This window comes from Stegodyphus dumicola, chromosome 12, assembly GCF_044657685.1.
Source record: "Stegodyphus dumicola isolate Sdum_Otavi_A_Nest chromosome 12, ASM4465768v1".
NCBI lineage: Eukaryota > Metazoa > Arthropoda > Arachnida > Araneae > Eresidae > Stegodyphus > Stegodyphus dumicola.
Window position 1 is genome coordinate 47,977,002 of NC_140779.1, and position 23,784 is coordinate 48,000,785.

General features: G+C 32.2%; 1 protein-coding gene across 2 annotated transcripts in view; it reads right to left on the minus strand.

Annotated features, from left to right (window-relative positions):
* Positions 1-23,784, minus strand: part of ric8a (ric8 guanine nucleotide exchange factor A) — a 141,312-nt gene that overhangs the window by 19,832 nt on the left and 97,696 nt on the right. For both annotated transcript variants that reach the window (XM_035365958.2, XM_035365956.2), the window contains exons 12-14: positions 22,422-22,504; positions 13,719-13,869; positions 5,752-5,871 (exon numbers count right to left, since the gene is read on the minus strand). In XM_035365958.2, coding sequence (XP_035221849.1) covers positions 5,752-5,871; positions 13,719-13,869; positions 22,422-22,504 — 354 coding nt within the window. The remainder of the gene's footprint in view (positions 1-5,751; positions 5,872-13,718; positions 13,870-22,421; positions 22,505-23,784) is intronic.

The following is a 23,784-nucleotide window of genomic DNA, read 5'->3' on the forward strand; positions in this document are numbered from 1 at the left end:
TGGTGTTAGTCTGTTCCAGACGCTTTATGGAAAACAACCTAATAGCCCATTATCTATCTTGAAGACGTCATGGACTGATAAAAACTCTATTCCTCGTGGACAGCTAAGCTCATAACTAATTACCTGAATGATCTGAAGATGAAGTTAGAAAAAGCTGTCGAATATGCACGATTTACAGCTGTTGGAAAGCAACAAGCTTATGCATTCTACCATACTTGGAAGACTCATATTATAAAGAATTTAATGAAGGTGATAGGGTTATAGTCTTAATCCTGATAGTGAAAACAGTTTATGCCAGATGTACTGGACCTGCTACGATCATCAAAAAGCATACTAATTATAGTCACATAATGCAAATGCCCAACAATACTTCGAAGCACATTCGTGCAACCAAGATCCAAGAGTTCAAGACTGCTGTGAATAATATCAGTGTGACGTATGATACAGACACTGATTTCAGAGAAGTTGAAAAATTCCTTTTCCACCCAAAGCAGAATACTGTTCCGATGAAGAGTTTGGTCTTATGCACCTCAAACCACATAAGAGAAAAAGAACGCGTGGAAATTTTAAGAAAGTATGCCAATCTAAGATCTGGTATTCCAAAAATTACTAATATTAGAGAACATAACATCAAACTAAAGCATGAAAGTGTACCAAAGAAGCAGAAGTCGTACCGGATACCCAAAGTTCTAAAAAATGAAGTTGATCGACAAATACATGTAGATGAGCTATTACAGCTAGGACTAATCATTGAATTAAAAAGTGAATATGCACATCCAGTAGTTTGTGTGTCAAAAAAGAACGGAACTGTAAGATTATGTGTGGACTACTGACACATGAAGTCGCAAATTGAAATTGATGTCTTTCTGATGAACAACACGAGAGGCAACAAGTTACTAATTTAACAAGTGCCAAAGTCCACATACATCACTTTGATTGATCTTCTTAAAGGATACTGGCAAATATGACTAAACCGAATGCCAGAAACTAAAAAATGGGTCTTTTTAATTTCTTGACTTCATTTGTGACTCACCAAGCCCAATATGTGTTTGTTTGGACATAATGCGTACCCTTTGGATTAAGAAATGCTGATGCAACTTTTCAGAGGACTACTTAAAAAAACATTAAAACTATGTTGAATTTTATACCTATGACATTACTTCAACAACTTTTGAAATGATATCAATATTTTGACTATGTCGTTTGAATATTTTTTTAAGAGCTAAAATACTAGATTTTTAAATTTTTCTGATTTCATGTAATATGTTTAATATTTAGCCATGGTTTGGTAAAGTATAATCTTTAATGTTAATGATCAATTTGTACTATTTTGTTCATATAATATAATAACTAACATTATCATTATCATAAATAATGTTAAAGACTTAGGTTTAAGGAAAAGTTAATTGAATGTTATGTCCTTTAATGATTAATATTACTGAATTTATGTAGAAATAACTTCAAAATAGTAAGAATTGATTAATTAAGTTTGAAAATTTCATGAATATTATTTTTTTCATTTGTTTCAAGAAATGTTTATATGTAGATTTGATGGGTCACTGAAAGATGCAATCAAATCTTTTAGAGTGGAGGTGTGATGACTTGATGAACACCACACATGCGCACTTTAGCTGAATGGTACACGTCTCCTTTTTCTCGCATGACACAGAGTCGAGATTATAGAAGATAACAGAAAGGTTACAATAATGAAATGTATGCTGTATGGCAGTGGAATATTATGTTACTAACTTTACATCAACTATATTTGTTTTGTTCGTATTATAATAAAGTGTTTGTCTTATTAATGCTATATGAAAATGCCCAAACTAAGTTTACATCTCGTTCATGTTAAATATATTTAGAACCCACCTCCCGATGGATACACGACAGAATGGGTCCATGAAGAATGAACAGAATGGCACATTATGTAAATGGACCATACACACTATGTAGTAACGTTATGCATCTTAGAATAGGAATATGCGGCACAGCAAGAATTATCTGCATATATGGTGAGACATGTTGTGAATAGCAGATTCTTTACATGGTGGCCATTGTTCCATCTGCCTTTAATGACACAGCACAAGAATATTGAAGCCCACCAGCAGCCAAACAGTACAGTCACTGAACATGGTTAGTTTGGTCTGGTGTTCAAATCCTGATGAATGTGCTGGCTGCATGGGCATTTTCATGGATTTTCACCTTGTCTACAAGCTAGTTTTCCTCAGAAAGTTCTCCATGAAGGCATTTTTTTCTCTTGTACAGATAGCCCTATAGAGCTTTAAACCAAGAAACCCAACTACAGGCACAAATAGGATGTCTTCTCAGTCAGATGAAGTCTGATTCTGAACACAATATGCAATACTATGAGGAATATATGCACATATGGCAAAACAACACAGAATGCTGTTTAAAAGCTTGTCTTAATGCATTATCATATGAACCTAGCATAATGGAATGGAACTGGATATGAATCCTATTAGTCACTAATATGCTCTGACAAGTTATATTACAAATACATTAATGTCTGTTGTTGTCTTTTACCTTCAGTTTCCACTTTCTAACAGGGCAATGTGTGATTACATATTGCACTCTGTGTCCAACACTTCTCTGATGCACAGCAAGCACCTTGCACAATGCATTCTCTAGATCTGACCGAACATGTCTCATCTCGGGTGTGAAACATATTGGAACAACAAAGGTGACTAGTTATATCAAATTAATTCAAATAAAGAATCATAAATGCCTAGACTGTGGTATCTCAAAATAACATCCACAAGGCTTGTGATGATCACATCTGGAACTGACCACAGCATTTTTATCCTTGTTAGCATCACAATTTTAATGTTTAGAAGTGTATAATGCATGCATCAGAATTACTTTTTTATTACATTAAAAAAATTAATCTAATATACATAAATTATTTCATAGTTTTTAATAGTTAGAGATCACTAACTAGCAAGCAAAATAACAATACTGTAGTTTAAAATTAGTTCAAACTAGTTTGTTTTTTATTTTTATGTTTATTTATTTTTTTTTCCTTTGGCGTAATAAGTTACCTAATTGAATATCTTTTTTTCTGACTTTCAATAAAATAGCATTACATACTGTAAAGGCCCTTATTTTCGCAAGGCTTTAATTTTCGCGGGCCCGTTGTAATCATGAAAATTTAAGCCTCATGAAATACTTTTTTTTTCTCACCTCAAATAATAATAAAAAATCAGAAATTTTTCACTTACCCAAAATTTAATGATTTATTGCACAGTTACAAGCTTTTTCTTGACAACTTTCTTTCTTATAACTTTTTTTTTTTTTTGAATAATATACAACTTTATTTCTTGAATATAAAACAATAAAATTAATAAAAGGGAGCTTATTCACTTAGAATACTATTTATACCAGCTTCTTTGAAGCCATTCAAAATGATCTCATGTTTGGCTTCAATACCGTTAAATATGCGCACAAGCCAAGAAACATGAATCATTTTAGTCATGATATTCGCAAGTTCAGAAATTCTTTTTCCTCTAGAAATTGAAGCCCATTAGAATATCACTCAATAAACTCATTCTTGAGCAAACGCTTGAACTCGCCATTTAGATGGGAACGGGGGAAGAAAGTTTCTTAAAATGCTTTTTATGCAAAAGATATACTTTTGGAATATTTCAACTTTCTCAACTTAGGTACTTTTGAAATTTTTCAACTTTCGGTTCTGTTCATATAAAATTCACGAAATTATCAACTCGCAAAACCACTAATATATTCATTTTCGCAAAAATTACGGCCCACGAAAATAAGGGCCTTTACAGTATGTAATTGAAATAATATATTTAAATTTCTTATCAATAGTTTCTCTACCTGTTCATCTTTACTCATATTTAAATCTAGGATTCTTCAGATTAATGAATTTTAGTTTAATTTCTTACTTATCTCTATTACTTCCATTACCAGAAACCATTCTTCATTTTATGCTATAGTTAAAACACACTAAAGGAGAAAGGGAGCACCTGTTTTTTAATCCACATGGAAAAACATCTTTTATTTATCTGCTTTAAGTGCATTGTTTTTCAGTAGGAAGTCCAAAATCCAGACATCCAATTTCGGGAATGATCTAAAATCCAAGCAACATCTTTTTGTTTAATGCTTTTTTATGCTTTAAGCATGCACACTTAATACTTTTCCATAATAAAACATGTGGAGAGTTCAAATTCTTAATTTTTTTTGGCACTAACTAAAATACCTTCACAATGAAGAAAAAATCATCTTAAGCATACAGTCATTATTAGCAATTGTTATGAATGATTAATAACTTGGCTCTGTAGGCAGCTTTTTTTGCTTGGCAAATATTTCAAACTAAAACATTTTACATTGAAAAATCACCGATTTTATACCTACTGAATACTTTACATTCCTGACACCAACCTGGCAATCAATATTTATTATTTTTTACTTTCATCATCACATGACTATCAACACACAGCAGATTGAGAAATGACTCATGCATTAGAGAAGCATCAAGCAAGAAAATCAAGAGATGGCAAAAAATTTAGAATTTAAGGAGGCACTTGGTAGCAGAATTTAGGACTCACACAGACTGCACTGGGCCACAAAATGTCTAGTGGCAGTTTCTGGATAAGCCTTAAGTATATTTGGGAACTAATTTTTTTTTTTTTTTTTTTTTTTTTTTTTTTTTTTTTTTTTGGTGGGGGCTCTAATAAGCCTTAAGCATGTGCAGGAAATAGGAGTTAAATGTAATAAATAATTAAACCAATATAATTTGATTTCATCAGTATATAATAAGAAACAAGACAAAATTTAGTGGAACAACATGTCTTTTGTCATCAATCTCATGATACATAACTAACACTGTATAGTGGCTTCTAGCTACGCTTTATGATGATAGCTGTGACTTTGAAGGTTTTCAGATATTGCAAACTAAAATTCTGCAATTAATGAAAGTTGTGAAAAAAACGTGGAAAAGTGGTAATAAATGAAGATGATATAAAAGAAGTTTTTCCAGGCAATGACAATGACACAATCATCAATAAACTAACAGACAGCGAAATCTGTTGTTGAGTTCTAAATACAGAAAATATAATTATAGAAAGTGACAGAAAGGCTGTTGAGAATGAAAAAAATTTCGACTAATAATTTAGTGGAAATTCTTGACACAGCAATTATAGGACTTTAACAATGGATCATTGTAAATGAACAAGAAATTATGTCTATCTATGGAATTAAAGAGAAAGTATAATCACAACTATTGAATCAAATTAAACAACTTAAATTGAATGATCTTCCATAAAACAAATAAATACTGATTTTTTATTATTATTATTTTAATTTTTGATTCATTTAAGGTTATAAATTGCTTCATTAAGTCAAAAACCACTATTTTCAATTTTATAATTTCTACATGTCATCTTACTAGATTACTCTAATGATCTAGTATCCAGAAAAATTCCAAATCTGGAATCGCTGAAGTCCCCAGAAGTCTGAACCTTGGACTTTGTATTGTATAACAAAAAGGGAGGGGGAATGAATGTTCCTAACTATATTTTTTTCTGTTTTCAATTTAGAGCATTAGTATAATTTATGAAATATATTCCTAATGCCATGCATCATGAAATCTCGATTAGGAATTATCATCTCAGCTCTCCTGCTTGTACATTATTATCTGTATAAAAAATTGGTTGCATAATATTCCATGATGAACTATTCTAACTGAAACCAAATAGAAAAATATTTACTGACCTTGACATTTTATCCATCATATTAACTAACTGCATTGCTTCATATTCTTTTTGCTCTTCAGTCATACCTTCCATTGGATTAGGTTGAGGCTCTTGATAACAGCCAAGGACGGGATTAATTCTAATGAAATACAGAATAATCATACATTATTAACATTAATTCTCTTAACTAAATTAATTACATTGAGCACATTTTGCTTTGGATCAAGATCCTACTGAGATAGGAAGGTCCTCTGATTAATAAATATTTAAATAACTATAATCATTCCCAAACAATTCAGTTTTTTCTCCCAACAAACTGATATTCAGCCCTCTAAGCAACCTAGCCGTATAAATACGTTCAAATATTAGGCTGATACTTTTAAGTACACAGACATGCATCTTGAAATATGTCAAGGTACAGCTAAGGTACAAAACATGAGGATCATTTTGAAATTATAATCAAGAAAAAAACATTTACTCATGGCAATTTTGGGAAGTTTAAAGCTTTGGGGACAAATACTTGGCTACTTGGAGGGTTGATTCAAGCTTTCCTTATCACAGCATTTTCTCATATGTATAAATTTGTAATCATAATGTTTATATTTCATTGCTTACATAGTGTTACGAAATCAGGGTTCGTACACATTTCTGCACACGGAAATTAAGTACTTTTAAGGACTTTTAAGGACCATTAATAACAAAAATTAAGGACCTATGAGCAAACGGGAACTGAATAAATTCAATTGAAGATATTATCTATGCCTGAATATCACTTTTGTAATACCATCCTAAAAATAAAATAGATCCCTAAGTAGTGCTAAACATGAATTAATTAACATAATTGTTAATAAGTTTGAGAATAAAATATGCAATTTATCAAGTAGCATTAAATATTTTACACTTATGATAGTTGGTCATATTTGAACGTTTATATCGATTTCCTTCTCTTTTAAGCATCTTTTCTAATAATTAGAGATTTGTCTCAATATGCAAACCAATGCTCTGACTAGTTTCTGCGTGCTTTATCTCCTAACTTGTCAACCTCTCCATAATGTACCTATGAAGGTTTAATTGATCTGGTAAAAGTTAAATAGTCCAAAACCCCGACAGACGTGAAGCATATTATCGATATGTCTGAAATTAACTACAATATCAGACAAAGTTTTAAGAAATTAGAACATAAAGGCATGTTCTGATGCTAACAAAATCAATTACAGCTCAAGGTCACATAATTAAACAGGAACAGTCAAATTCAAACTAATAATGTGGACTAGTGGTCAAAGATTATACAATTTAATTGTAATTTAATCTGGCTCAATAACTCTATCATATGAGGAAACAGAAATGGGAAATTATAGTAAAGTTTGAAATCATAAACAATTGGGTAATTTACATAATAATAACTGCACATATCTTTGAAAAATAATTTCTTTTATGTACTCAGTTTCTTTCTTCAACACATTTGCTTTTCATTTCAGAATTTTAGGATTTAATTAAGGATTTCAGTTATTCTAAAAACCACTAAATGCATTTAGAATGTACAGAAAAAGCGGCTAATTTTATTTCTTTAGTAATATGAACATTCAGAAGCAATATGAAATATATATAGTGAAGGACGGTTACAGAGCTGATGTGGCAGAATTTCTAGAATTTAGTGACACACCGAACAACAAAATCTAGAAATGGCAAAACTTAGAATTTAGAGCAAGCATTGGAAGCAGAATTTAGAAAGGCAGTAAGCAGCAGAATTTAGGATCCACAGAGATTGCATCAGTAAGAAAATGCCTTGTGCCAGCTATGTGTATGATGCTTTAAGCCATATTAGATTAATCTTTTAAATTGCAAGTTTTAAATTTCTTTATTAATAAAAAAATCCCTTTCTATAATGCCTGCCCATGTGATAAGAACAGAAGCATTTTTGATATTTTCCATGCTTTTGTCTAGAGAAAAGTAGAGAAAATAAAGAGAAGATATACATGTTCAGATTCTAGTATCAGAAGTAATACATTCAAATATTATGTTTTCATTGTTCTTCCAGATGTTCTCCCAAAATTAAGAAATTCAATGCAAACTTTCTGTAAAATACATCCACTACGTGTTGACACCATGGAGACATTTTTTATTTTGTCACAGATTTCTCAAAACTTCTAGAATCGTGGGTCTATAAATCTTGCCTTCAAATCCTTCTAAACTTTCCAAGCTGCAACGTTTAAAATCCTAAAGAAAAATTATCCCTACCATTTCTCTAACAGAAAAAAAGCCAGAAATATTTTGAAAAAATGTAGGAGGGAAAAAGTATAAAGTTAATTTTATAGAGAACACTGATGTAAATTCTGAGAATTTTGAATATTCTGAGAAAATGAGAAATGGGAAAAACTCTTACTATGAAAAAATTAAAAACAAGACATTTTTAATTAATTACATAGCTAATGTTGCTTTTGCTAACAGCTGTTTCATAAATTGTGGTTTATAGCATCATACCTTGTTTATTTTTCAGATTTAAAATTATACCTTGTTTATTTTTCAGATTTAAAATATTTTATAAGTTGCCAAAATGAAACTTTATAATATGACAGCAAAAAATAAAAATGTTTTATTTTAATGTTATTTTTTATATATAATTTCAATATATTACCATTATTTCAATAAAATTTATCAATGTTACGATGTTTTAAAAAAATCGCAGAAAAATTCTCAGATTTTGGAATTAAAAATTTTCTATAGAAACTAATCTTAAAATCGCCAAAATGTTGAAAAGTCGCCAAATTTAGAACCTTTTAATAAAAGAATTCACATCCTCAAAAGCAAAAAGTTGTTTAAGAGACACTAGAAAAAATTACTAGAAATTTACTAGAAAAAATGAAATGCTTATGTTTCACTTCTTGCTTAGAAACTCGAGTATCCCATCATTTATATTAGAAATAGAAACAAATTATAACTCTTGAACCCATTCAAAAGATTACCATATATACGGCAGCGAATCGCCAAAAATATTCCTCAAAATGCTAATTCACACTCAAAATGACAGTCGTAAAAACAAGACAGAAATTTCAGATGATTAAAATTAAGGACCTTCTGTTGATTTTGGCCAAAATTAAGGACTTTTAAGGACCAAAAATCGATTCCAAAAAATCTAAGGACTTTTAAGGATTCTTAAGGACCATACGAACACTGGAAATGTAAAGGCGCGATGAGATGGCTTCCACGCAAAGCAGTTTTAGAGTTGCCATAAAATAACAAGGAGGACAGGGTTGTCACATTTGGCAACAGAATTGGCGATATACCATGGACGGTTGGAGAACCTGGAACGAATTCTTACCAGTTTAGTCCAGAATGTTCCCGAACACAAGCCGAAAGCTATATAAACCGCGCTGGTCTGCAGTCAGAAAGTGTGTCTCTCATCGAGAGGGAAATTGTGCCTCATCGAGAGGGAAATTGTGCCTCATCGAGAGGAAGTGTGCGTCTCTCATCGAGTGAGTGTGTCTCGTCTAGCAAGTCAATCCCTGTGGAGGCGATCGCGTTGACAGCCGGCCAACAAGTGCCGAGTGGGTCATCGAGTTCACCGAAGGAGTCTCGTAGTCTATCGCAGTTAGTGCATCGTCGAGAGAGCGTGTTGAGCTCCGGGAAAGACTGTACCAAAGAGTCAGGAGCTGTGCTCGTGTGTTGTCGAGTGCATCGCGAGTTGTAACGTGGAGAGTCTCGAGAGTACATGGAGTTCCGAGAACGACCGAGCAGAGTCAAGAGTACGTGGAGTTCCGAGAACGACCGAGCAGAGTCGGGAGCTGTACCCCGGAAAGCAGAGTCGGCTGCTTTCCAGGAAGCTGTCTCCACTGTGATAGCCTGATAACCTGAAGGCCGTGTCGCTGATCGTCTCAGCATGTTTATAGATCTTCGATGACTGTAAAATGTGTTTTGGAGCTGTCCTGACAATACTGGCAAATAAATTGTGTTTCGATACTTCCTAAAGTGTCGTTGTTATTCACTCCAAATCTACACGAACCCCGTACGAACGTGAAGGAAGAAAATAACGCAACAACTGGTGTCAGAAGCAGAATATGAAAAACGTAACTGGTGTCAGGAGTGGGGTTTGAGGGTGAATGCCAGTGACAAGAGCAATGGAAGAACTAGTAACATAGCTCGTGACTGTCTTTGCTGAAATCCAAGAAAAGAAAATCGTAACAATTGGTACCAGAAGTGGGATTTGCGAGTGAATGCCAGTGACCCGCCTGCAGAGGAAAGCCATGGCGGAGGAAACGAAGACTTTGATGGACTTCTTAGCCGAGATAAAGGAAGAGATTAAAGCCGGACAGAAAGAGGTGAAAGACATGAAATCCGGACAGGAAGATATGAAAGAGATGAAATCCGGACAGGAAGAGATGAAAGCCGGACAGGAGGAGATAAAGGCTGAAATCAAAGCCGCACTGAAAGAGATGAAAGCCAGACTGGAAGAGAAGAAAGCCCGGCGAAAAGAAATAGATGTCGGTGAAGAAAAAGTACAAGAGCAAATCCAACAGGTGAAAGTGGAGTTTACAGAAGAAACTAGCGCCATAAAAGACGACGTGAATATGAGAGAAGTGGCTTCTGGAGAATCAAAGGGTGAAGAAATGAAGGCAGTAGCTAACAAACTGCCTGAGAAAGATCAAGAAATGAAGGATGAAGCATCTAAAAAACGGGATTAAAGATAAAGAACGAAAACATGAAGAAATAAGAGACGGAAAAGTAGAGTTTGATTCTCAAGAGCCTGAAGTGGAAGAAAGTGAAAATGTGACTGTTAATTTCTTCGAAACTGATAGTGAAGTTATGAAAATGCAGTCAGTAAGTGTTGAACCATCTGAAAGTGCATGTGATGCAGAGCTGGAAGATGCTGAAGTGCAGCTTAAGCAGTGCGCTCCAGTATTGCAAGAAAATTCACCCACTTCACAAACTGGGTGTGTGCTTCATAGTGCAGGTTTTGTAGACAAGGACTTGATTCCAAACCTGCATATTTCTGCTTGTAAAGGATCGGATTCTATTCATGAACCTGGTGCAAACATCGGTGCTGGTTTTCAGGAAATAGAGGTAAATAAGCATGTACCATCTGCTAATGATACCGAGGTGAACTATTCGCATGCTGTAAATGATCTACATAGTGGTGTACGAAATGTTTTAGATTTTCCTGTGGATGAAAAGCCTAAAGGAACTGAATCTTCAGACTGTGATATGCAAAACATCAATATGTCTGAGAACTGCAGTGGAAACGTATTTGACACGGGTATATTTTAATGAATAGACAGGGACTGAAATTAGACTTTAATTTGATATTAGATTTTAGATTTAATTAGAGATTAGATTTAATTTTAGATTTTAATTTGTATAATTTAAAATTGTTATGCGTTTAATTTGTGTATATGACTTACACATACTGTAAATATCTGTTTCTTTAGTTATGTTATTTATTTATATCTTATGTTTGTTTCAAAACGATTTGATTGTATCAAATTAAGCTTCTGACCATGGGTTGTACTGCCGGGACGTGCAGTCCTTGGGAGGGGGCAGTGTTATCAAATGTAAAGGCGCAGTGAGATGGCTTTCCCGCAAAGCAGTTTTAGGGTTGCCATAAAATAACAAGGAGGACAGGGTTGCCATATTTGGTGAGAAATAGCCCATTTGGCGACAAAATTGGCGATATACCATGGACGGTTGGAGAACCTTCTGGAACGAATTCTTACCGGTTTAGTCCAGAATGTTCCCGAACACAAGTCGAAAGCTATATAAACCGCGCTGGTCTGCAGTCAGAAAGTGTGTCTCTCATCGAGAGGAAGTGTGTGTCTCTCATCGAGTGAGTGTGTCTCGTCTAGCGAGTCAATTCTGTGGAGGCGATCGCGTTCTGAGTCATAATATACAGGATCAAGAATGTATAATATTGTGCTTCTGTAATTGCCAAATAATATCATAAAAACTGTGCCTTTCGTTGACTTTTTACACAAAAAAAATAACACACCCCTTAGCATGAATATCCAATTTCCATTTTCTTGAATGAAATTTATTGGCATCTTGAGAAATTATCATTGCATTCAATTCAGTTTATATGAGTTATTGGTATATGACAATGCACTGTATAAAGTGGTCTTTATGCAATATTTTTTTCAAACTTTAATAATTAACAACTCAGATAAATTCTACATTTTTCAATTACAATACTTTTATTTCCCACTTAATTTACTTAAAATTAGACACTAAATTCAAAAGTATAAAAAAATAAATATAACAAACTATTATATTTAATAAAAGATTTGAAGTTATTATCACTTACATGAAAATAAATGCACATAATATTAAACGAAATGAATGTCCCCAGTATTTCATGAAAACGAATGAAACAAAATCGATTTTCTTTTTCATAGATTAATGAAAAATGCAAAAGCATGTTAAGTGCTTTAAAGAAAATTTATACTAAAATTTTTTTCATTTTAAAGTCAAAATTAACCAGCTGTTTTATTCAAGAAAATAAATTAACTAAATTGACCAATTACATTACCCTTATCAATACAGCAGTGACTGCAATCCAATTTCAAAAATCCTAAAAAACTACCATGAAACAAAAATTCTACATAATTTCAAATAATTCAGAATAGAATATTCATTTGAAATACATATACAGTACAATGTCCGAAACCAGAATGTTCAATATCTGCACATCCAACAGATGTGCCGTAAATGTGATTGATTTTTCTCTGGACTAAATGGCATTTATGCATGTCATATTCAAACACCTGTTAACTAGGGAAAAGGCATCACTGCCAATGGAAATATACTGATTGACATTGCATTGAATTTTTACCAGGATCATACTTTTGGCCCTTTAATGGATTTGGGGTGTGTTAGCATGTTTCTATCTGATCTAAACAATAAAGGAAACCCCAATGTAGCTATGTTTAGATTTACAAGATTTAAACTGATGATCTAAAATCCAGACGAATCCAAAATCTGGACTTGCTAAAGTCTTGACGATTTCTCATCTCGGATTTTGTATTGTATTTGCTTACACTAACATTTCCAAATAATTTCATGAAAAGGAAGAAGTATATATTTTTTATATGATTAAAAATTAATTTAAGTTTCACTACACCATTTCACACAGTTGCCAACCATTTTGGTCTCTTAGCATTTTAAAAAATATTTGCAAAGTTAAGCTTGCTTTTTATTTTTTTTGGGGGGGGGCAGATGCAGTTTCTAGAAACCAGCTGCATTTATATTTTTTTTTTCCCACTAACAGTTGAAAGTTCAATATGATCAGCAATATATTTTGATACAGACATTGGCTTTGTTGCAAAAATCCCTAAATTATTAGAGAGTGCTTCTCTAATATTTGGCATAATATTTTGGTGATATACACTGGGAATAATGAAAACTTTTGTGCTGCTGCCATCTCAAAGTTATGTAAACCATTTGGAATATGATATACTGTTTTCAGCGATGTTTTTTTGCCCAGTGCCACATAAAAATGGAATTCACACTTCGTTACATTTTGGAATAAACAAGGTTAAATCTTAATCTGCCACAAAGTAAGCTTTACTGTTCTTTACTGTTAAGGGATAAAATTTGTACTGTAAATTACTTCTAACTCCTTCTTAATGTATTTAAAATTAGAAGAGAAACTTAAATAAGTGAAAATATCAAGTTAATTTGAAAGAATAGTTGGAAATTGATTTCATGAAGGCTAAATGAGTTGCTCTTAGATCTCTTAAAACAAGATTTATTTCAAAAATTGATTCTAAAATTTTAGAAAATAAAACATGTTTTTGAACATGAACATGTGTTTCACATAAATTTGAAATTCAGCATCAAATTACAAACATTAAAAAAATCAAAACTAAAATTATTAAGTGTGATGAGTATCATGAAAAGCTGATTAATTCCACGTGTAATCTAATTCACTAACTACTGATACCAACAGTTTAAAATCCTTAAAGAAAAGCTATAAATTAAAATGATAGAATTTTTTACTTGTCTTTGAATCTCAGATATTCTTCTGTGTCACTATCTTCAGATTCACTTGAATAAACAGTATTATTAACTTTTCCTCCAAGCATTAAACCTCTGTTAGCAAGCAAACCAGCAGCATTTCCATAACCAGTATATTTGATTAATCGTCCAACTAATAACGAAAAACAAAATAGCATCATCAGTGCCAACTTTTTTCTAATTAAGTCAATGAAAGCATAAAATTGATTTCAACTCATGTCTTGCAAATTGTTTCTGAAGTATTTGATACAATGCACATTTATTTATTCATAAAATATTATTATTTAAATTTGTCAAAAATTAGCAGAAATAAAAAAACTTTTTTAACATTAAAAAAAATCTTAAATCTGGTAAGATGGCATGCAGAAATTATAAAATTAAAAATATGAAACCGTAATTTATGAAATAAAGAACAATTATGATCTAAAGGGTATCAAAATTTACAAAAAAAAAGCTTATTATTTATTTGTTTACTTTATTAAACATTTCTTTCAATGTAAGTTGTTTAAGTTGATTCGTTTTTATGTGAAAATACATTCTCTTTAATTCTATAAACAGACATAATTTCTTGTTCAGTTACAAAGTTCCGCTGTTCAAGTCCTATAATTGCTGTGTCGAGAATACCGACTAATTTGTCAATCAAAATTTTTTCGTTTTCAATAACCTCTGTGTCACTTTCTTCGCTATCGGAAGCGAATTATAATGACGAGGAATTTGATTTAAATCATATCAAAGACGGAGTACATCGAGATGAAATACTACATTTAGTAAGGAATTATAAGCCAAATAAAATAAAAACATCTGCCCTGAAGATAAGGATAGTTCTGACAGATCAACTTCCAATTCATTGCACACCGCCGCCGCCGCAGCGTTGAAGATAAACAAAGATTAAAGTTTAGATAAACAAAGGATATGCCCTTATCCATTTTTTGCAGCAATTCCACTTTCTGTTTAATGGACTTCGAAACATACTTTCGCTTAGTAGATCCTTTACATATTAGTAAATATATATCAGAAATTCTATTTGACATAATCAAAAGTTCAAGCTTACTTTTATAAAATTGCTCTAACAGTCTGCAAAAAGTAATAAGCCGAATCCAATTCGAAGATTAAGGAACAACGCAGTCTGCAACATTAACTGAATTAGATAATTTTAGCTTAGCTTATACCGTCTGTTATACATTAAACGCGCATTCGTAAATGTATTTTGTGCACACGCGTATTCGCAGCCATAAAAATCTTATGCGCATGCGTCGTTTGTAGCTTTGAGGTCCGGATTATAGATCATTCCAGATTATGGGTGTCCGAATTAACGACTTTTGACTGTAACTATTATGAGAAAATTATATAATTTTCAAATTTTGCATGAAATTGCCAAATTTACGGCATATTATCATAATGTTTTATGGTTTCAGTACACATCAGCCATATTAAAAATAATCAGTGACAATTAAACTTATCTCTACAAAAAAAATTTTTCTTGCTATTAATTTGCATACTACATTTGAATGGATCACACGTGCCTGTATAAAACGGACTTTCAACTACCGAATTTAAAATTACTTTTAAAATAACAGTTGCAGAAATAATTAGCAAAAGACAGTTTAAAAGTTACTTTTCTTCTCTCAGCTACAAATTTTCTAGAAATAGTTTGTATCATAAGTTGGTTATAATTGCCATTTGATACAAATTTTACTGTTTTATTAACTGGTTTCCAATATTGTCAGATAAGTAGTATATTTCTTGTCTATGGAGAGTAAATTCTCAGTTCAAGATTTCATATACTCATTAATAAGTCTTTAATTTGCATCCTTAAAAAATCTATTCAGCATGCAATTTTATGAAATTTTAAAATGTTTTCTTAACAGAAACCATCAATGTGTTACTGCACTATATGTCTGCAACTGTTAATTTTTTTTTCATTCTTATAATAATTATTATTACTAATACCAGTCTCAGTATTACACCTGATTTAAATAAAGCTGGTTTTTAACAAGACATATAACAGAATATGGTGAATTTTATAACACATTTATGCACTCCTTGTTTACAATTTATAACATGTTATGAAACATTTCAGGAAATATAAATTTAAAAATATGTGAAATACCAAATAACAAAACATAAATGACACACAATCATTGAAATCAGTAAACAGGTTTCAAAGTTTATGCCAAAATCTTACTAACAAATTCTTGTTTTCCCCATGTATCCCTTTCACCACTGTCAGAAGATCATGACCCTCCCTTTCCAAAACTCGAAAAATGCATATAGAGTAAGAGACCCATTTAACGAGAGAAATATGTTACAATGAGTTTCAGCACTAAATGAGGTCATCTTAACAAGCAAATAACGGGAATAAATAAAACTGAACAAAAAATAAGAAAATTTATCAGTTTTTTAAAACTGTGTAACATCTATTGTTAAATATTTTTATTAGATTAATTATAGACTTTTTATTGCTAATATCAAATTTTATTCATAAAATATTCATAAAAATCAAGAACAAGTTTGTGTATGTTCATGATGAGGAATGCTCTTCTTCATTTGACTTTTTGTGTGTGTGTGTGTGTGTGTGTGAGAGAGAGAGAGAGAGAGAGAGAGAGACAGAAGTATCTAGCATCAATCGTCTTTTTGTTTTGTTCAGCAAGTAGTTTTTGATATGTTGTTCATATATATAAAAAATGCTGATTAAAACCAAAAGCTTATAAAAGTAGCTTTTTTTTATATTTATGGTGATGTTTTAAAGCAATTATACTCCAGACTCCTTAGAAGGTCATTAAAAAAAAAACACAACTTCAAGAGGCTGAATATTTAAAATAAACCCAATCGCGAGCTGACATCAACCATCCAGTACGAAGAAGCAAAAAGTGAGTCGCTCGGTGAAAAAGTTCAAGTTTTTGTCCTCACCTTATGGCAAGCAAGCATGCACATTGTGCAGCAAAAATGGACATTGCAACTTGCTACAATGAGAATGTGTTCACCATAACATCCCCCCCCAACATGATGGAGGAATAATGGGTCAAAGGTGCGATGGTTAAACTTGATCCTTCTAATAAACCATGATGCAAGGCCTGTATTCCAAAAAGGTGGTAATTTTACTGAAACAAGGAATACTTGCATAGCTGCTACATTTTCTGTTAGAAAATTATCAGTAGAATTTTCATTAAGCAGCATGACTGTTAAAATTTTGAGGAGATATATACCACCCAGATGGTATAGTGGTTAGGGAAGCCGACTGCGATAGCAAAAGGCCCAGGTTTGAATCCCAGAGAAGGCATGGTTGTAACTGTCCATCCCTTCAAGGAGGCAAAGATAACCCACCTATTAGGTGCCTCCATAGAAAAGAGATCACCACTTCCAACCTTAGTTGTGGCCAAAGCTGAAGTCGGTTGAAGGCCCGCCATTGGGGAGAAAGGGGAAGAGGAGATATATGGTTCAAATTACAAATACTTATAAGACAAATATTATTTGAAAAAAATCGAAATTTGCAAAGTACAAAAACAATTTTCTAGAATAAATATTATAAATACTATCAATAAAAATACTCACAGAAAATGAAATATAATTCACAACTATTGATACTAAAGCATGATGTAAAAGGAAAGAAGACCCTATGAAACTATACCTAATGGGTATAGTTGCATTAGGGATACACACGAGAATGAAAATGCATGAATATTAACAAAACATAAAATATTCACTTCATAAAAATATACTGTATACATTATTAATAAGAAAAAACCAACTTTAAAAACCATAATGGAAAAAGTTTCTTTTAAAAAATTCATTTCAAAGATATCCTAAAAATATTTCAAAAATCCATTTGTAGAGTCATTATTATTATTGTTATTTTAATCAGCTGACAAGAAAAATGAGCAGTGCCCTCGCTGGGACACAAACCTGGATCTCTCGAATACACACCGAGTGTGCTACCATTACACCATGAAGGCATGCTGGAAAGAGAGAGGGAATACTTTATATATTCTCCCTTTTAAAGAGCAATTGGGGATTAGAGGACCCAATCACCAAATCTTAGAGGTGATGAATTATTTTCCACCACCTTTTAGTTCAGTCGCCAATTGTAGAGTCATTAGGTATTTTTTATCCTGAAGACATGACAAATGTGCAGTGGCCTCGTTGGGATTCAAACTCCAGATCTCCCAAATATTCAACAAGTATGCTTACAATTACACCATGAAGGCATGCAGAAAGAAGGGAGAAAATATCTTATACATTTAGATTTATCAGTTAAAATTCCTTTTTTGGGGGGGGGTAACACTTACTTTTAAATTCAAGAGAGCAATCGTGCAAAAAAAAAAAAAAAAAAAAAAAAAAAAAGCTGCTTAATCCTGCCTGGATTCCACAAGACCCAATAATTAAAAAAAAAAGTAATCCAATGTCAGCGCCGACACACAAAGTCATGAATATACTTTCACTAATATAGTCCTGAGTTATAGCTCCATGAAAGAATCATTTGTTACCGACGTAATACTGATGTGAAAACGCACAATTTATTCAGCTTGCTCAGAAAAGTTCACTCTAGTTGCACATAAACTGCAGCACAACTTCAACGTTTATAGTTCAACAAACAATTCAAAACCAACTTTATTTAACATTTAAAATCACTTTTATAGTGAAACATAATAATTTTTATTAAAGCAAAGAATTAGAGAACTAAAATAGAAAAACTAAAATATGATAAACTTTCATTAACTCAGAACCATATAATTCAAAAAAATACTAAACTTCCAAAAATATCAATCAAATAAAACGATTTCTAAAACACTTTTCATAATACAAACTATTTTGCAAGTATATGTGAGTTCAAATCAATACAAATTCATAGTTGAAATTTTGAAACCATTTAATAAATAAATTTTAAAAATACTATTTTAGAAATTAAAATGAATCATAAAAAAACAATAATTAAAATGAATTATTTGATTAAATAAGTTCCTCTGCAAAGAAGAATATTTACTCAGGCATAAAGTAGTTATATATATATATCTACAGGGTGATTCATGAAAAAGTGTACATTTTCCAGATGCTGTAAAACAATGTTAGTCAAGGTAGACATACCATTAAAGTTTGTGTCTAGACCCTGATGAAAATGACACGAATGTCATGTGACTAGTCAGTCGAAATAGTGACATCTGAAGTGGAGAAGGCTTATTGTGTTCTTGAATTTAGCAAAACGGATTCCACAACTGCATTTTTTATTACAATTCCAAAAAGAACCTTCAATTCTATATATCAATACATCTAACGTATCAATGGTATGAAAATTTTAAAACTACGGCTGTTGTGTAAAAGTTCTGGACCACCAACTGTACGACTGTATCCCAAGAAGTCATCAATAGAGTTTGCACTGCCATTCAATGAAGCCTAAGAAAATCAACGGAGGGTGAGTCATAAAGTGCAGATTTCTCAGCCCACTGTCTGGAGAATTTTGAGAAAAAATCTGAAAATGATTCTATACAAAGTGCAGGCGTTGCAAAATCTGAGTGACTTTGACAAACAAAAGCACTTTAAATTTTGTGCTGATACGCAGCTTCATTTTTAAAATGACAATTTTTGCCGATCGTTTAGTTTTCACCAATGAAGCAACATTTCCTGTCAATGGGAAGGTAAACAAGCATAATGTTCACTTTTGGAGAACAGAGAATCCCAAATTCACAGTACAACACAGGCGAGATTCCTGTAAGGTAAATGTTCTGTGCAGTGTCCAAACAGAAAGTGCTTAACCCTTTCTTTTTTCATGAGCAAACTGTCACAGGAGTCACTTCTGTGGATGTGTTAACTCTTTATTGATGCCACAGTAGCAGCACGACATTGACAACTTCCTTCTCCAACTGGATGGTGCACAGCCACATTGGTCAGCCTACATGTGAGATTAGCTCTATAAACATCTCACTCACCAATGGATTGGATGAGCCACAGACTACAACATGTCCCATACCGAAGACCTGACTTAATACCTTGCAATTTCTTCCTGTAGGGTACCTAAAAAAGAAGGTATTCGCCCCTCCCCTTCCTGTTGATCTAGGGGAGCTCAAACAGTGTATCACAGCTGCTATCAATGAACTTGATTCAGATATCTTAGCACGCATCTGGGCAGAAATGGATTTTTGGCTTGTTATGTGTTATGTGACTAAGAGTTCACACCTAGAACATTTGTGTCTGCCTCTAACAAATCTTAGAGTAATCCCATACAGTTCTGTTACAGGTAACATATAATATCTTACATTGTTCTTGATTTATAGTGCATTGAAGGTGTATACTTCTTTATGAATCACCCTGTACATATACAATATATATCTACTATTGCAAGAAGACCGCATGTTCCATTTTCAGGTATGTAAAATATTAGAGTAAGAAGTAGCACACTACTTGCTCTTAAAAAAACCTTCTAATAATATTACATATATCATTAAAATTTTGAAGATTAATCTGACAAAATAGTACAAAGTCTGAAATCCGAATGTCCATTATCCGGAATAATCTAAAATCTGGACCTCAAAACCATCACCATTTTCTCATAGTCTTCTTTACGCATGCACATTTGATCACCCCCCCCCCTCTGTGCATAATAAAACATCTGGAGAATCCCAAGTCTTAATTTCACTTCGACACTAAATAAAATACCTAGTTACTGAAGAAACAATCATTTTAGCATAAATTTGTATGATCAGTAATTTGGCTCCGTTGCTGCGCTGCTTGGCACGCATCTCAAACTGAAACATTCCACATAGATACATCGTTTGGCGAATCATTATTTATTATACTTTCCTTTCATCACTTCATGTTTATCAAAACATGACAACTTGAGTAATGACTCATGTAGTGGTGCCTAAACCATTTTTTTATGTTAGTAATTGAATAATAAAAGGAGTACGGTAACCTTTTATGTTGACATTACGCTTCGCGATAATTACAGATTTAAGTTAAAGGTGCTAAAAAAAATTGACGAGGAAAAATTTACCAAAAATTTCTTTCCATATGCTAAAAATAGATTTTGTTGATGATACTCATAGACCCAAAGATTACATTTAGGGCTATTTTTTAAATAAAGAATAACAGATTTAAACGCAGAGCCAGCGCCTGGGCTTGTATGGCCGCTCCGAGTCACAGAATGTAGGACCCACAAAGGCTGCATCAGGCAGTAAGGTATCTAGCACCGGCCCTCAATAAGGCTTAAGTATATGTGGGAATTTATTTATTCAGAACTCTGATAAGCCTTAAGCATGTGCAAAAGAAATAGACATAAGTATAGTAAATAAATTAACTAATACAATTCAGGCTTAGATGTTTCAGTGCGCAATAGAAGCAAGATAAAATTTAACAGAACAACTTGTCGTTAGTCGCCAATCTCATGATGCATAGCATAACTAAATATGTATAGTGAAGGATAGCTAAATTTGATGATGATAGCCGCTAATTTTAAAGATTTTTGGATATCACAAAACAAAGGTAAAATTTTCCTATTAACGGATTTTGTAAAGAAATGTAGAGAAGCGGTAATAAATGAAGATGATATAAAAGAAATTTTTCATTGTGATGACAATACTTCGCAATCATCAATTAATTAATGAACGGCAAAATCTGTAGTATGGTTCTAGACCCAGAAAATATCACAACCGATATTAATGAAAGTGACAGATAAGTAAGTGAAAGCGAGAAAATTTCTATTGACAAGTTAGTCGGAATTCTCTAAACAGCAGTTACAGCACTTCAAAAATGTAACTGAACAAGAGATTATGTCTGTCTACAGAATTAAAGAAAAAGTATTAGCACAAAAAACGAAGCAACTTAAACAACTTACATTGAAAGAAATGTTTAATAAGGTAAACAAATATATATTAAGCTTTTTTTTTTTTTTTTTTTTTTTTTTGTAAATTTTGATACCCCTCTAGATCATAAATATTTCATTATTTCATAAATCACGATTTCATATTTTTAATTTTATAATTTATACATGCCATCTTACTACATTTGAACTGATGATCTAATAGCCAGAAAAATTCCAAATCCAGAATCACCGAAGTCCCGACAAGTCCGGATTCTAGACTTAGTACTGTATTAATTTTCATTATGAAGCAAGATTGCTAATTAAATCAAAATGTACAACTAAATTACCTACTCTCTGATTATCTGTGATACCACCCAAAAGCTACTACAAAGTATTTATATCACAATCTATGAGTCAGCCAAACACGATGCTACAGCAACTCACAATGTTGTAGAAAAGTATTTATGTGGCATCCCAAATATGCGTGTTTGAGTCATGTGGATTTACTTTTTGGACAGTAACGCAATTTTTTTTTTTTTTTTTACTAACATTTCTTTTTGCACTGAGTGAGTGATCACGGCTGATCCACAATGCTGAGATTTTCCAATTCTTTGATCTTAAGTAAAAACAGATCACTATAAACATGGGGAGAACAAAAGCACACAAAATTACAAAAGGATTTCTCTAAGATAAAATAGATACTGAATGTAAAGATATTAATAGATAGATGTAAAGATACTGAAGCAAACATTTATCTCCAAACTTGCCAGAGTTGATGAATACTCTTCAAAGTTGGCAATGACTTTTCAGTGGGGGTGCAGATAATCAGAAAGTAACAAATGTTTTTATTGTTTAAATATGTATATAAAAACAAATCCAAAACATTTACTTACCATTTTCTTTACATAAAACAAACAAGAAGTCAGCAACTAGCTCTTTAACATCAAATACAGGGGAGGTCATTAACTTGACTAATCTACAAAACAAATGTCTATGATATGTCAGTGCTAAAAAATGAACAACATGATAATGCTATGAAGTTTCAGGGAAAAAATTATTTCTACATTAAGTACTCGCTAGTTTCAAGTGAAGTTAAAGTCTGGAAAATCTCATTTAATAAGAAACTGTCTCTGAAATATTTTCAGTACCTCAAACTACTGATAATTCATGCAGTTTTGCTAGTCCCTAAAAGTCTGAATTAACGAGAATCCATATTAGTAAATTATAAATCTTGACTTCTAAAACGCTAAACACAAGTAAATCTGTTTACATATAAAACAAATTTAAATGAAATATGAACAGTCCATAACATCTATAAATGATCAGGGAATGCAAAATACAAAATCCAAGGATTCATAGAGTTCAGATAAGCTTTAAACATTCTTTATATATATATATGAAATATAAAATTATGCAAACTAAGAATTATTATATATTGTCAAAGACAGTATAAATCCTTTTTAAATATACCTTTAAAAAGGTATAACTTTTCACTTTTGCTTATAGCTTAATTTTTATGTTTCCATAGGAATATTAAGAAGTACATGTAAATGTCCACAAAATTATTAAACATACAGATTTTTAACATCTACATCAGAACCTTGATTCTAATTTAAGATAAAAGAATCAGAAATGTATTAAAACTGAAATTTAAGAAATGCACTAAAATTTAGCATCCCTTCAAAGACATTTTTCTTATTTATAATTTTAATTAACTTCCACTACTTTTTCAGACATAATTCTCAGTTCTTGTATATTCAGACTTTCTAACTGTCTGACTCAACGCAAAATTAATTTTACAGTCAATTTTCTGCATCCGCAGTTTGACAATATTCGATTCTCTAGAATCATCAACGATTGTAAAGTTTACTTCCCAGCTGTACACACCATACACATAGTTGCATTTAAATATCAAAGAACCTTAACCCCTTCGCGGCGGGTAGCGCAAATGCACGCTTATTGCGGAGGCTGGCAGTGTCTTACGCGAGCGTCTTGTCCAGGGCTGGGGGCTTTTTTGCTATTAAGCCTAATTCCATGAAATTTCCGATTTATTGTTTAATAATGCTCTATAGAGTATTTAAATGGCTTATACTTTATAGATATTTTTATATATACTTTAATTACCTTATTTCTTGTTTAAATGCATATTTTACACATTTTATTTTCATTACTCACCATTTTATGACTTTTAACATTATACATCTGAAAACTAAATATATTACTTAAAATTCTCTTTTCGTATGAGAAATTTGAAAA